The 13,865-nt window shown below is 37.9% G+C and overlaps 1 protein-coding gene across 4 annotated transcripts; it reads right to left on the bottom strand.

The window, feature by feature from the left end:
- Positions 1-224: 224 nt before the first annotated feature.
- Positions 225-12,701, bottom strand: serbp1a (SERPINE1 mRNA binding protein 1a). 4 transcript variants are annotated; one of them, XM_074635901.1, is made up of 9 exons: positions 12,314-12,701; positions 9,653-9,836; positions 7,776-7,925; positions 7,567-7,635; positions 4,683-4,757; positions 4,363-4,534; positions 3,082-3,126; positions 2,476-2,685; positions 225-1,630 (listed from the first exon to the last, which is right to left on the bottom strand). In XM_074635901.1, exons 1-9 carry the CDS (start codon positions 12,567-12,569, stop codon positions 1,574-1,576), a joined length of 1,218 nt encoding a protein of 405 aa, XP_074492002.1. In that variant the 5' UTR covers positions 12,570-12,701; the 3' UTR covers positions 225-1,573. The 4 variants fall into 4 exon arrangements, with proteins under 4 accessions (XP_074492002.1, XP_074492000.1, XP_074492001.1 ...); XM_074635899.1 differs by having other exon boundaries at positions 7,567-7,638; positions 12,314-12,700; XM_074635900.1 differs by having other exon boundaries at positions 4,363-4,531; positions 7,567-7,638; positions 12,314-12,700.
- Positions 12,702-13,865: the final 1,164 nt, after the last annotated feature.

Here is a 13,865-nt window from a genome sequence, read left to right as displayed (position 1 = left end):
CAACGGTAATCTCACACACATTTTACAAGCCTAGTTCATTAAAACTAGGCAGGTGGAAGGTGACCATTAGACAAACTTGCTCAACAAGTTTTTCCATTTAAGATTTCCGCGTGGGCGCTATGAGAGTAATCAGAGATGATATACGGTTGTAAGCAAAAGCTAACAAATCAAGTACATGTACACGTGTAAATTAACTTTGCAGGATTAAAAAAAGTGACAATGCAAAAGATTTATCGACCATCTTTATTTACCGACAGAGGTCTCTAATAGCAGGGCTAGAATTCACACATTTGCGGAGCACTTCAGTTGTTCCACACAATGAACGACTGTATTTCTTTCAGAGCAATTATGCAGTGGTGCCACTGTGGAAACTACAGGGCAAGTCAACAGTGGAGGAAAAGATCAGCACAGAACAGACTGCAAAAAACAAACTGAAGCTGGGCTGAGTTTACATCTGTGGAAGGATGCTCGAGTGGAGTGCGTAAACAGTCGGAGAAGGTCTGAGGGCCTCCAGAAGACTACAGCCACATCTCAACTGCGTAAAGACACTTCCTCTCTCTCTATATATATATATATATATCACTCTTTAGAGTAAAAACAAAGGCATTAATTGACTTGCACATGGCTGGTAATCAAAGATGAAATGGGCGGGGAGGAGGAGATATTAGATGTTGAATAGCACCCCAAAAATACATCAAAAATCAGAACACATGGGAGTAACTTTCAGCTTCAAATTAATCCACTTGACAAATATCTCAGGATCAATGCAAATTTAGGAGAGTAATCCCCAATGTGTTCCTCCAAAATGTTCGTCCTTTAGAACATTTCAGTACAAAAGAACCAGATTTTTTTAGGCGCCATTTCATCAATGCATTCAAATGTAGGCAGCGACGCTCGATCAAAAGATCAAGGTGCGTCCTATTTTGCACCATGTGAAATAGTCTCTGAAAGAATTTATGAAAATATTTAAGATTTACAGGCCGAAGATCATAGAAGAATAGACCTTCTGTATAAAATATAAAACAATACCCCAGTGCTAAAGAAAAAAAAAAAATCCATAAATCTTAATGAGTGAAGCTGTAACTTCATCAGAAATACTTGGTGTGGCAGAGCTTATGTGTTAAGAGCTCCGTAGTGCCTATTTCAAAGCGAGCAAGCAATGGCTCACACCAAGCTTAAGACACCCTTCTTATGCTTACATTTCCAAATGCATATATTCAAGCAGCAATTACAAAAATTTATCAATGGACAATGCATAACCTCTGAAAAAAATACTGTATGAAAACATCCCTGCTACTTTGTTTCCAAGTACAAAACCTCTACCAATAAGTTGCTCCAGAGTAGCAAGAAGTCCTTTTCTTTTTTTTTTTCTTTTTTTGTTAATTTCTGTTTTTTCTTTTTTTCCCATCTTCGTTTTGTTTTTATTGGGTAAAACTCAGTCCTCACTTTGAGTGCCATAGTTAATGACAGTCTTCTCCATCATTTCACTTTGCTGAAGGATCCAGGAACATGCAAGCCTCGTAGTGGAGGTGCTCGGGAGGCTCCTGTAGGCCTGAGGGACAGCAGCCGGGGCTTAAGCCAGGGCTGGGAAGGCCTCTGGGTCGTCCACATTGGGCACGGACGCAGACGGCTGAGGGGAAAAGACAACATTAAAGGAGTTAGAAAATTCAAACATTTGAAGATGTGCCTCAAAAGTGTGACGGGGATTGAAGGGAATTCACAGGAATGAAGCTTTGGAAAATGGCTTTACGTTAGGGCTGTCAAAATTAACGCGATAACGTAAATTTGTTTAAATGTCACTAGTTTCTTTAACGCAATCGATCTTCCGGAGGTTTTAGCGGACTCAGTTTTAAAGCTAGAGTGCAGATACTGGCATCATATTAAAATAGAAAACCTATGTCATACTAGCTTGTCAAGAAGGACAATAAATAACGCTCCAAACTTGCACTAAATTTGGGCCAAGAAAAACTGGCAATGGCCATTTCCAAAGGGGTCCCTTGACCTCTGACCTCAAGATATATGAATGTAAATGGGTTCTATGGGTACCCACGAGTCTCCCCTTTACAGACACGCCCACTTTATGATAATCACATGCAGTTTGGGGCAAGTCATAGTCAAGTCAGCACACTGACAGCTGTTGTTGTCGGCATAAAGCAGCATATCTGTCCACTCCCACGTTGATAAGAGTATTAAATACTTGACAAATCTCCCTTTAAGGTACATTTTGAAATGATAAAAAATGTGATTAATCACGATTAACTCTGGGCAATCATGCGATCCATCGTGATTAAATATTTTAAACGATTGACAGCCCTATTTTAAATGACTCAAGAATTCAAGTTTTGTCAGCTACTCTCATTCTTACAGGTACACTGAACACTTATTTACCTTTAGAAAGTGAGACAAAACAACTGATTTTATACTTTGGTGATAATAACACGACACAACAGCTAAGCTTCCCATAAGATGATCTACCTTTTCGGGCTTTGGTCCACGGGGCAGCCTAGTTGGTTCGTCCCTCAAAGGTCCAGGTGGACCACCACCCCTTTCGCCGCGGCCACGACCGCCCCGACCACCACGTGGTCCACCGCGACCACGACTTGGACGGCCCAGGTCTCCGAAATTGATCTCCAGCTGAGACGTGATGTCATTGGCTGGCTTCCGGAAGTGGTGCTCATCATCAAGCTGAATTAGAAAAATCGTGTTCAGATGTTCAGTTCAGATGCTATTCACATGTATGATTTCAGTTCAGATGCTATTCACATGTATGATTTCAGTTCAGATGCTATTCACATGTATGATTTCAGTTCAGATATTGTTCACATGTATGATTTCAGTTCAGATATTGTTCACATGTATGATTTCAGTTCAGATATTGTTCACATGTATGATTTCAGTTCAGATATTGTTCACATGTATGATTTCAGTTCAGATATTGTTCACATGTATGATTTCAGTTCAGATATTGTTCACATGTATGATTTCAGTTCAGATATTGTTCACATGTATGATTTCAGTTCAGATATTGTTCACATGTATGATTTCAGTTCAGATATTGTGCAACAACAGTAGAGATTTTACCTTGGGTTCCTCAGGCTCAGGCTCAGGCCCCTCTTCTTTCTTCTCCTGTAATGGAGAAATGCTAAATATTAACGCAACATACTGAACAAAATCATGATTGTACAGACACTACAATGTAAACATACATTAAAAAACAATGTCCTATTGATACCTACAATTTCCTGGCAGTAAAAATCTATAACTCCATCTTTCAACCACACCAACTCAATGTGGGTCTGGCCTCACTTGTAAATGCCACTGGATTGTGTCAGTAATCTTTTGCCCATTTCAGTTTCAATCTGAATTGTTCTACATCTTAAACAACCCATTGATAAACTACAATTAATTAACAACTCTGCTGCCAGAACAAGAGAGAGAGAGCATATCACCCCAGTTTTAGCCAATATGCACTAGCTCCCAGTGTCTTTTACAATTGATTTTAAAGTTATTTTACTTGTTTACAAGGCTCTTCATGGTTTGGGATCAGCATACTTTACAAATTCTTTGTCATTTTATAATCCTTCACAGCCTCTTTGATCCTCTGCTGACGTTTTTTTAAATACAAACTATCACAAAGAGATGCAAGCACTGAACATTTTTAAACTGAAAATGTATTTATTCAGCATTACCATTAACTGTCACTCGTTTTATTCTCATCTTTTACATGTTTTATTGCTCTTATGCCTTCTTTTGTTTTATTTCTTTCTTTTACATATTCTATTGTTCTTAGCATACCTGTTCTTGCCATTTGCTTCCTCGTTTTGTTATTCATTTGATTGCTTGGTTTCATCGCATAGTATTTACATTTTTTATTTGCCTGTTTATATTTATTCTTTTGTTTCTTCACTTTGTTGTAAAGCACTTTAAACTACACCACCGCATGAAAGGTTCTAAATAACGTTCAGATACAAGTAAAACTTTGCTTTTCATGTCTAATAATGTAACTTTACATTGAATTTTTTTGATTTATTGCTTAAATTCTCTGCATAACACAAAGTACATTCTAACAAACAAAAGTCGTGAAGCTACAACTTTCTCCTAGATGTGGTTGGAGTGGAGCATGCGACGGGCAGCTATAATGAACTTTTTTGCACTTTTATTTAGCAGCTAATTAGACAGGGATGCCTGTTTTAAGCCTGACCACCCTGCAGCCATTCACAGGTAACTGATGAATGACTGCACTACACGACACTTTGAACCTGCAAAATATTAATGTCTACAAAGTCTATCATAGTCTGATAAACTTAGCAACACAACTGAATGTGAAATACGGAAGTATTGAAAATGAGATCTGTGACTCACTTCTGCCTTGGACTTGTGCAGCACAAATCCTTTGTTCCAGTTAGCTCCGTCGTTGGCCTTACGGATGTTGAACTCCATCTTGGCCCGCTCCTTGTCCTGCACTGCCTTCCATTCATCCAGAGTCATCTCCTTGGGGCCTTCTTCCTTCACTTCCTCGACCTCATTCTCCCTTCAACACACACACAGCACACACAGTGTCACGGTGTTAATGTGTTTGGCTCTGGAATCCAAACTAATTTCAAACTATGAAGCCTTTATCAATTACAGTCAAAATTAAATCTCTTCACAATTTGTTCTTATTAGTTAGGAAATAAACTTACTTGTTCTCAGAGTCAGCAGGTGGATGCTCCTCTCCTTCGGGGTTCTCTTCAGTAACGTTCGATTGGTCAAGCTCGCTATGAAGAATGAAAAAAATGACATGGTGTTACATGGTGTTGAGAACTAGAGATGCTCCGATCACGTCTTTTTTGCCGCCGATACGATTGCCGATGAGCCCGATACTGATTGTTTGTTTCGTTATAGCAGCTGGTATACAAGGCTCCAGACTTTTTTCCACCACAATTTCAACCGTCCTAAGGTCATAGTTAACAGTCAAGAATTCTAAATATTATCCTGTTATTGTCGTCTATGGTGGTTATTTGCATAAAAATGCACAATTCAAATGATTACGGTGATGTCATCACCCTGAATGGCAGACTAGGATAAAAGCTCAATGAAAAGTCTCTACACAAGAAAGATTACACTTTTTCTAAAGAGGTTGATTTAATTTTTGTATGGAGAGACGCTTTCCCTAATAGAAGAGATTACACTCATTATTCCACCCATATTTGGAAAAGATAAATCCTCTGTGGAACTGGGACAGCAGATTTAAGTGATCATGCACCTACTGTATATACCCATCTGTTGATATTTACCTACGACCAAAGAACAATATATGGGAAATGTATGGAAATTAAACTCATGCCTACTCAATGATCCACTTATTAAGGCACAAATTAAAAAGGAGATCAGTCACGATCTAATCTAAATACTCAATCACAGCAATTTGGGGTTAAGTGTTTTGCTCAAGGACACTTCGACATGTGGACTGGAGCCGGAAATCAAACCACAAGCCACAGCCGCCCAAACATTAAGCTATAAATAAACTCCCTCACGGTCACATGAATGCGAGTAAACACAACAACGCTGTAGAGGAGGACGGAGTCTCAATTAGCCGCTTGTTAGCAACCAGCTTTTTTTTAGATACGTAAAAGCTTAAAAATTCACGAGTAGGATATTTACTGAGGTATTTTTATGTCCTAGAACAAATCGTTAAAATCTCTGAAGCTCGTGTTAACCACAGACCTTATTTCAGTCATCTAACTAAAAACCTGTGTTAGGACTCATTCCTGCAGAACTCCATTTTAACAATATGGTCAACTATCAGGATACAAGATTATACATAGGCAAAACACAATTGCTTACATACAACTACAGCCCACCAGGAAAAGTCAGAATGAAGTACCTTTTGGCATGACAAACAGAGCATTTTAAATATCTGGGCATCATAATACCAAAAGATCTTGCAAAAATATCAGAATGTAACTATTCACATATAAATACAAAAATGAAAGTGAAAGTTTTAGCTCAAATCTATTAAAATTAACATATTGCCAGATTATTCTGTCTATTTCAGACCCTACCACTAGAGCTTGACCAAAAACAGTTTAATGGGACATTTTTTTCAAGGTATACTGTATATGGCAAGATAAAAGACCTACAATTTGTTTTTAGGGGTCTACCTTCTCTTAAAGATTATTATTATTGGGCAGCACAGTTGGGATTTATGATATGCTGGTTCTATTCATCATATAATGCCCAATGGAAAAATATTGGAGAGAGAATACCCTCCGTCCCCATACAAGCGATCATCGCTGACAGTAACCTACAAGACAATCCGCTCTCTAAATGTAGAACAATTGGGCTGTAATTTATCAATACAATGTTCCTTGTTCTAATTAGTGAACTGTTCATAACTTTTTTAATTTGTGATGAAATAAACTTAATGAAACATTATTTAAAGGTTTTCTGAATCTGCTTTTTTAGGGTAAACATTTACAGAAGAATTGAATGTTCAGACAAAGGCTGTGATAAATAATAAAATAATTATTTAACTAGTAATAATAATGGTCCAAACTTGTGAAGAATTGCAGTTTTAAGTAAAAAAAAAACAGTATGTCAGACTATCTTTTATTCACTGTGGAAATTCAGAATGTATCTATATGTAGGAGCATCCTGACTGGGACAATGATACCCTACTATAGGCTACAAATAACACAGGAAAGCACTTTAACTATCAACACTAAACACACCACCTTAACCCCATAATGTTCCAGTGTGAATATTATTGGAGTATTATAGGCCAACTTTAGAAGATGCATAGTAGAAGGAAGGAGAGAATCATCTGAGGGAGAACGGACAATAATAGGGTTGTATCAATGGAAGTGTACCAGCTCACACAATTGGAGGGAGTTTAGTTGGAAAAGCCTAATAATGTATTTTATTACACCCACTATGATGGTAACTCCCCAGTCTGCTGGAGAAATTGTGGAAATCTAAATGTACATCATTACCATGTTTTCTGGGATTACCCTGTTATTTAAGATTTTTGAGAGAGGAATACATAATGCCTCACAAGATATTTTCAGATGTCATGTACCCTTGGAGAGTAAGACCTTATTTTTTGGACTCATCCATCAAAAATGTTTATATAATATATTGCTGGTAGGTGGTAAAAAGGCTCTTACAAGGAGAGCTCAACTTTAAATGCACAGATGGACATTTACGTAATTAAGATAACAGTATGTTAACCATTAATTAGAATTCTTTTGTTTCACGCTGGGAAAACTGGGTTATATTATATTTTTGCAAATCTATGATTGTATATTAAAGAAAATATCACTCCCTAATTTTTCATTGTTTCCAGTTTGTTTTTCTTCTGTATCTATAACAAATCTTAAAATGCGTCACTTTAGACAAACATAAGTGGATGATGTGTCTATACAGTATTTGTAACTCATTTCATGGAAGTATGTTCGATGCTAAGTGTCAATAATATAAAAAATACATCATACAAGGAAAAACCTCTCGCATGCATAAGTGTTATTTCTTCTGTTCTCAGTAGTGTAGTGTTCATGCAAAGTTTCATGTATGAGCAGCACTTACTTTATATCATCCTTGACGGTGCCCCAGTTGTGAGATCCACCTCCACCACGCTTCTCCTCACCTTTCAGACTACTGAAAGAACATTAGCTTTAGACAGGGTCATGACACATGCACTGCATGAAAACACACCGACGTCTTTAACAGACCTGGTGTAAATTGAGAATATTTTATTTATTTAAAGGCTATATAAGAAGTGAAACAGTACTTACGATTTGTCGTTGCCACTGTGTCTATCAAATTCCCGTTTTCCTCTGGAGTCAAAGCCATCACCACGGCCCATGCCGCGGCCTCTGCCTCCACGGGGGGCGCCTCTGCCACCGCCGCCGCCACGTCCTCTCATCGGCCTGTCACCAATGGGTCTAAAGAGAGAGACGAACATGGTAAAATCCCCGTCAACGCACAGGTTTCTCTGCCTATCAGAGGGTTAAGATCTAAGGGAGGTTATTTACAATATTTTTCATGTCACAATTTTCCTGGCCAAAATAAATGTGATTCATGATATTATAAACATACTGCATCACTTTACCTTTTGTTAAATAATACACAAATTCATTTTGATGCCCCTAATTTCTCTAACGCATTAAGCAACTTGCAATTTAGCTGTTTAGCTCAGTTTTAAAGCTAGAGGGGAAAAAAACTAAGGAATCTATTGGTACCAATTTGGTCATACTAGCTTGTCATGAAGGAGGCTAAATAACGCTAGAAAATTACGCACAATTTTGGTGAGGAAAAACGGGCAGTCATTTTTAAAAGGGGTTCCTTGACCTCTGACCTCAAGATACGTGATTGAAAATGGGTACTATGGGTACCCACGAGTCTCCCCTTTACAGACATGCCCACTTTATGATAATCACATGCAGTTTGAGGCAAGTCATAGTCAAGTCAGCACACTGACACACTGACAGCTGTTGTTGCCTGTTGGGCTGCAGTTTGCCATGTTATGATTTGAGCATATTTTTTATGCTTTTATGCTTTCTATGCTAACCTGCGAGGGTTTCTGGACAATATTTGTCATTGTTTTGTGTTAATTGATTTGCAACAATAAATGCATACATACATTTGCATAAGGCTAGCATTTACCCACTCCCATGTTGATAAGTCTTAAATACTTGACAAATGTACCTTTAAGGTACATTTTGAACAGATAAAACAAAATGGCAACCTTGTGTTTTTTTTTTACATATTTCCAGTGTTTTTTTAAATCAGGTTATATTTTTCACTTCTCTACCATGATAGCAAGCTAGACAACTTATTGAGTGTTTTTTTATAGCTATATCGTCCCATCCCTACGTCAGACAGCCCTTTCTGACCGAACTGAGAGTAAAACTGATGATGAGATAGAGAGCCACATGTGCCTACAGCAGTTTGGGCAAAACACTCTAACATACTATACCTTATCATTGTAAGCAACGCCTTTAACAGTTACTGAGCCTACCCCACCCCATAGCGAGTACTGCTTTTGCCTCATGTTGAGCTAGAAAACAAAAGGTATAATAGTAGTGGATTCACTCTGCTCCTCCTTTTCATATATGGTTGCTTTTAGGGTTGGGACGGTATGCTGGTCTCAAGGTATACCGTGGTATGAGAGTTGACGGTTATAAAATAAGTGTGTGAGTTAAAGGTACAGACAGGAGCAGTTTGGCTGCTCTGTCGCGCATCTACAATATATGTGAATAATGATAGGACAATATTTTAAATGCTCACAATGGATGTCATTTTTCATTTTAGTAGTTAATTACATGCTTCAGTGCCACAAAACATATAAACTAACATGATTCAGTTATATAACATATGCCATTTTTAATCAGGTTTATAATTCTGCTCTCATTCCTTTGAGGGTCATTGTGATAATTGATGTTATGATTTGATGCTATATATAATTAAATTGAAACTACTACTAATGCAATACCGTATACCGTGTTATTTTCTGAGATGGTTATCTTACCGCGAAATTGAATTGAAACTACTACTAATAGTGTAATACCATATACGGTGTTATTTTCTGAGATGGTTATTGTACCGTTGTACTGTTACAACCTTAGTTGCATTTAAATTCAAATATCTGCTTATTAGAATACAAACTCACTTCTCCACTGAGAATTCGCCTCCCTCAGGCTTGTCACCAGCTTCACCAAGAGGCTTCTGGAAGTGACGCGGGGGCCGCCTGTCCGGAAGCCGCCTGTCTGTGGGGGGGCGCCCCTCTCCCTGGCCGCCCTGGGGTCTGAAGCCTTCGCCGTCCGGCTTGCGGCCCATTCTCCTCATGCCGGCACCTAGGATGGACCACAACAGGAGGATTAGAGGACCAATAGCACTGATAGATCAGGACCCACTGTGGAGCCCCGGACAAGAGAAAGAAGAGGAGGCGATTGTTCTGTTTAAAATGGAGCAAATAATTCCAATTAATGTGCAGAATTAAACTAAAGTTGCTGGTAGGATCCATTTATTAAATACTCTGCTGTCTGCAATGTAATCCAATTATTAAAAGTGTAAACAATTTAAAGCATTAAAATATTAGGGTTGTCAAAGTTAACGCAAATTCCTTTTAACACCACTAATTTCTTTAACGCATTAACACAACTTGCGATTTTTAGGTTGTAGTGGGCTCAGTTTTAAAGCTAGAGTGAAGGTACTGGCATGTGAAACTAGAAAACCTAAAGTATCCATTGGTACCAACCATGTCATACTAGCTCGTCGGAAAGGAGGTTAAATAACGCTCCAAACATACGCTAAATTTTGGTGAGGAAAAACTGTCCTGGCCATTTTCAAAGGGGTCCCTTGACCTCTGACCTCTGGTTATGTGAATGAAAAAGATTATGGGTATCCACGAGTCTCCCCTTTACAAACATGCCCACTTGTCAGGAAGGAGGCTTAATATTGCTCCACTTATGCTAAATGTAGTACCTGTGAGGATTTCTGTCTAATATTTGTCATAGTTTTGTGTTAATTGATTTCCAATAATAAATATATACATAAAGCAGGCATATTTGCCAGCTCCCATGTTGAAATGAGTATTAAATACTTGACAAATCTCCCTTTGAGGTACATTTTGAAAAAAAAAACGAGATTAATTTGTGTTTTAATCGATTGACATCGCTAAAAAATATAAATTATTGTTTTTGGTTCAGAGGCGAGCAATCTTATATTATAAAGGGATCAAGAGTTTACAGCATGGTCACTCATTACTTCCTAGTCTGATCACCAGTATTTAATGACACATGGTTGACTGCCGCTGGTCCAGTGTGACACAACAAGTCCCACCCATTGCCTAAAACACCAGCTACCAAAATAGACACCCTCCACTACACAGCAGCAGCTGGGTGCACCAGTCAGCGCACCTGTCTCATCTTCTCTCAAGCAAAAACGGATATGAGCCCACTTGGCAGACTTGCATGATGGAAAAAAAGGGCAAACTAACTTCCTGTTTGTAAGCGCCCTGATGTTTCAAACTCTGCCTGCAAATTATTAAATTTACAGGCCGCACCATAAAATTCAATATCATGACAACCTGCATAGATAACATAATTTGGTAAGGAAGAAACAGGAAATTAAATGATCTGCAGGTCGACCACATGCACTGAGCATGTATTGTGCGCCAATGGGAAGTGTGCTTTAACACGCCCCACACACTACAACCACGAGGTTCATCACCATGAGAGCAGAGCTGCTGCTGCTCATAACGTGTGACAGAATCCACCTGCGAATCCTCCACGTTAAAATTAAAATATTTACATTTCATGTCTATGTGGGTGATATTTCTTAAGCACTCAGGTTTTATTTAAACTCATTTTTAGAAAGCTAGTGTAAAGTACTTAAATTCGGCCAATTAATAAAAACAGTGCTGCTCCTCTAACGTGAGACAAGTGAGCTTACTGAGAGATAAAACCCACCTGCGAATCCACCATGTTAAAATTAACATTTACATTTCATTTCCATATGGATATTTCTTAACCATTCAGGTTTTATTTAAACACATTTTTAAAAAGCCAGTATAAAGTACTTAAATTCGGCTAATTAATAAAAAGAAAATAAGCAACAAGTGAAAGCCCACGTTAAAATTAACATATTTACATTTCATTTCCATGTGGGTGATATTTCTTAACCACTCAGGTTTTATTTAAACACATTTTTAAAAAGCCAGTATGAAGTGCTTAAATTCGGCTAATTAATAAAGTACTTAAATTCGGCCAATTAATAAAAACAGTGCTGCTCCTCTAACGTGAGACAAAATCCACCTGCGAATCCCCATGTTAAAATTAACATATTTACATTTCATGTCCATGTGGGTGATATTTCTTCACCACTCAGGTTTTATTTAAGCACATTTTTAAAAATCTACTATAAAGTACTTAAATTCGGCTGATTAATAAAAACAAAATAAGCAAAAAGTCACGACTTTATAGGAGTATTAATTAAAAACACCCTAAAGGGTACTTTCTCTGGTGAGCCAGGCTTTCGGGTTCTGCCAGTTCAACAAGGCCCACCATGGTGATGGTGATGGAGGGGGTGGCTGGAACAAGCCAAAACAAGTCGGCCTGCAAACTGTTTAACACCCCATTCACTTAAACCAGACACATCCTAATGCTTTACACGCTTATATGGATGTCATCGTGCAGACAGAGAGGCACAATAGTAGCAGCCATGCTGGACCACATGTCACGGTGGTAGCTTACGGACCTCTAGCAACTTAGCATGTTAGCTTCAGTATTGCAGTTGGTTAATGTATATAAGAGCGTTAAATATATCTCACCATCTTTCTTAAGCGGTACGGGCGCCTGGGTCTCCTCCTTCTTGTCGGCCAGTGGGGCTTTTCTCTCCTTCTGGGACTCCTTCTTCGGCTGCTTGGCGAGCTGCGCTGCGGTCTTGGCGGCACCGGGAGCAGGAGCCTCCTTCTTCTTCACCTCGGCTTGCTTCAGCAACTCAAACGGATCCGATTCGTCGTCAAATAACTGGTCGAACCGATTGGTTATGGGGCAGCCGAAGCCTTCTTGCATTTGTCCGGGCATGATGGCGCCCCTTCAGCAGGATTTTCCTCCGATTCTACGAGGGCTCGGGTGCGAACACTTCGCGAGATGAAGCCACAAGATGGCTGGGGGAGAGAAAAAAGGACCTTCTTCTCTTCCGGCGCTGCTAGACATCCGGGGCTTGCGGGGTTTGGCGCGGGTGGGGCGTGTAGTTTTTTGGGGGAGTGAGATGCTATTGACGTAGTTGCTGGATAGACCAGAAAAACACTACATTACCCATAATGCAAGTCTTTCCAGTGTTTCCTGCCGTTGTAACGACAAGCATGGGCGAACTAACACACTCTCTTGTTTTGATTCCTCAGAAAAAAACTCCTGACAGTTTGTCAGTTTTAAACTAAATAAAGGCACGTTACTCCTGTTTTATACGCACATTAAATACTTTAGGAAGATAGCAGGTGCATCTGTTTATGTGTCAGGTAAATTGGAAGATGTGTTATGTGGGAAGGTCAACATAAGAAAATAAGAAAATGGACAAATCTAAGCCTTTTATTTTATTTTATTTTATTTTATTTTATTTTATTTTACTTTATTTTTATTTTATTTTATTTTATTTTATTTTATTTTATTTTATTTATTTATTATTTTTGCACACTAACACACTCTTGTTTTGATTCCTCAGAAAAAACCCTCCCCTGAGCTTAAAAACTGTTTGTCAGTTTTAAACTACATAAAGGCTCAACTGCCCTGTTACCCTTGTTTTATACGCACATTAAATACCTTTATAAACCTATAAGGAAGATAGCAGGTGTTAAAGTTAAATTGGAAGATGTGTTGTGTGGTAAGGTCAACATAAGAAAATAGACAAATGTAAGCCTTTTATTTTATTTTATTTTATTTTATTTTATTTTATTTTATTTTATTTTATTTTATTTTATTTATTTATTTTATTTTATTATTAATTGTAAGAACATTTAATTATTTATTAAAAAATAAAAATATATATTCATTTTATTTTAATAGCACTAACACACTCTTGTTTTGATTCCTCAGAAAAAAAACTCCCCTGAGCTTAAAACTGTTAGTCAGTTTTAAATTAAATTAAGGCTCAACTGCCCCGTTACTCCTGTTTTATACGCACATAAATACCTTTATAAACCTCTAAGGAAGATAGCAGGTGCATCTGTTTATGTGTCAGTTAATTGGAAGATGTGTTGTGTTGAAAGGTCAACATAAGAAAATAGACAAATATAAGCCTTTTATTTATTTATTTTATTTTATTTTATTTTATTTTATTTTATTTTATTTTATTTTATTTATTTTATTTTATTTTATTTTATT

Source organism: Sebastes fasciatus, chromosome 5 (assembly GCF_043250625.1).
Source record: "Sebastes fasciatus isolate fSebFas1 chromosome 5, fSebFas1.pri, whole genome shotgun sequence".
NCBI lineage: Eukaryota > Metazoa > Chordata > Actinopteri > Perciformes > Sebastidae > Sebastes > Sebastes fasciatus.
This window is presented reverse-complemented; position numbering and strand designations above follow the sequence as displayed.

Bases quoted from the DNA above. Each gene is read 5' to 3' on its own strand.
- serbp1a (XM_074635899.1), bottom strand. From the start codon at position 12,569: ATGCCCGGACAAATGCAAGAAGGCTTCGGCTGCCCCATAACCAATCGG. The intron at 9,837-12,313 runs GTGAGATATATT...GGTCCATCCTAG, and splicing joins CGTACCGCTTAAGAAAGATG to GTGCCGGCATGAGGAGAATG. The intron at 4,758-7,566 runs GTAAGTGCTGCT...CATTCTTCATAG, and splicing joins ACCGTCAAGGATGATATAAA to CGAGCTTGACCAATCGAACG.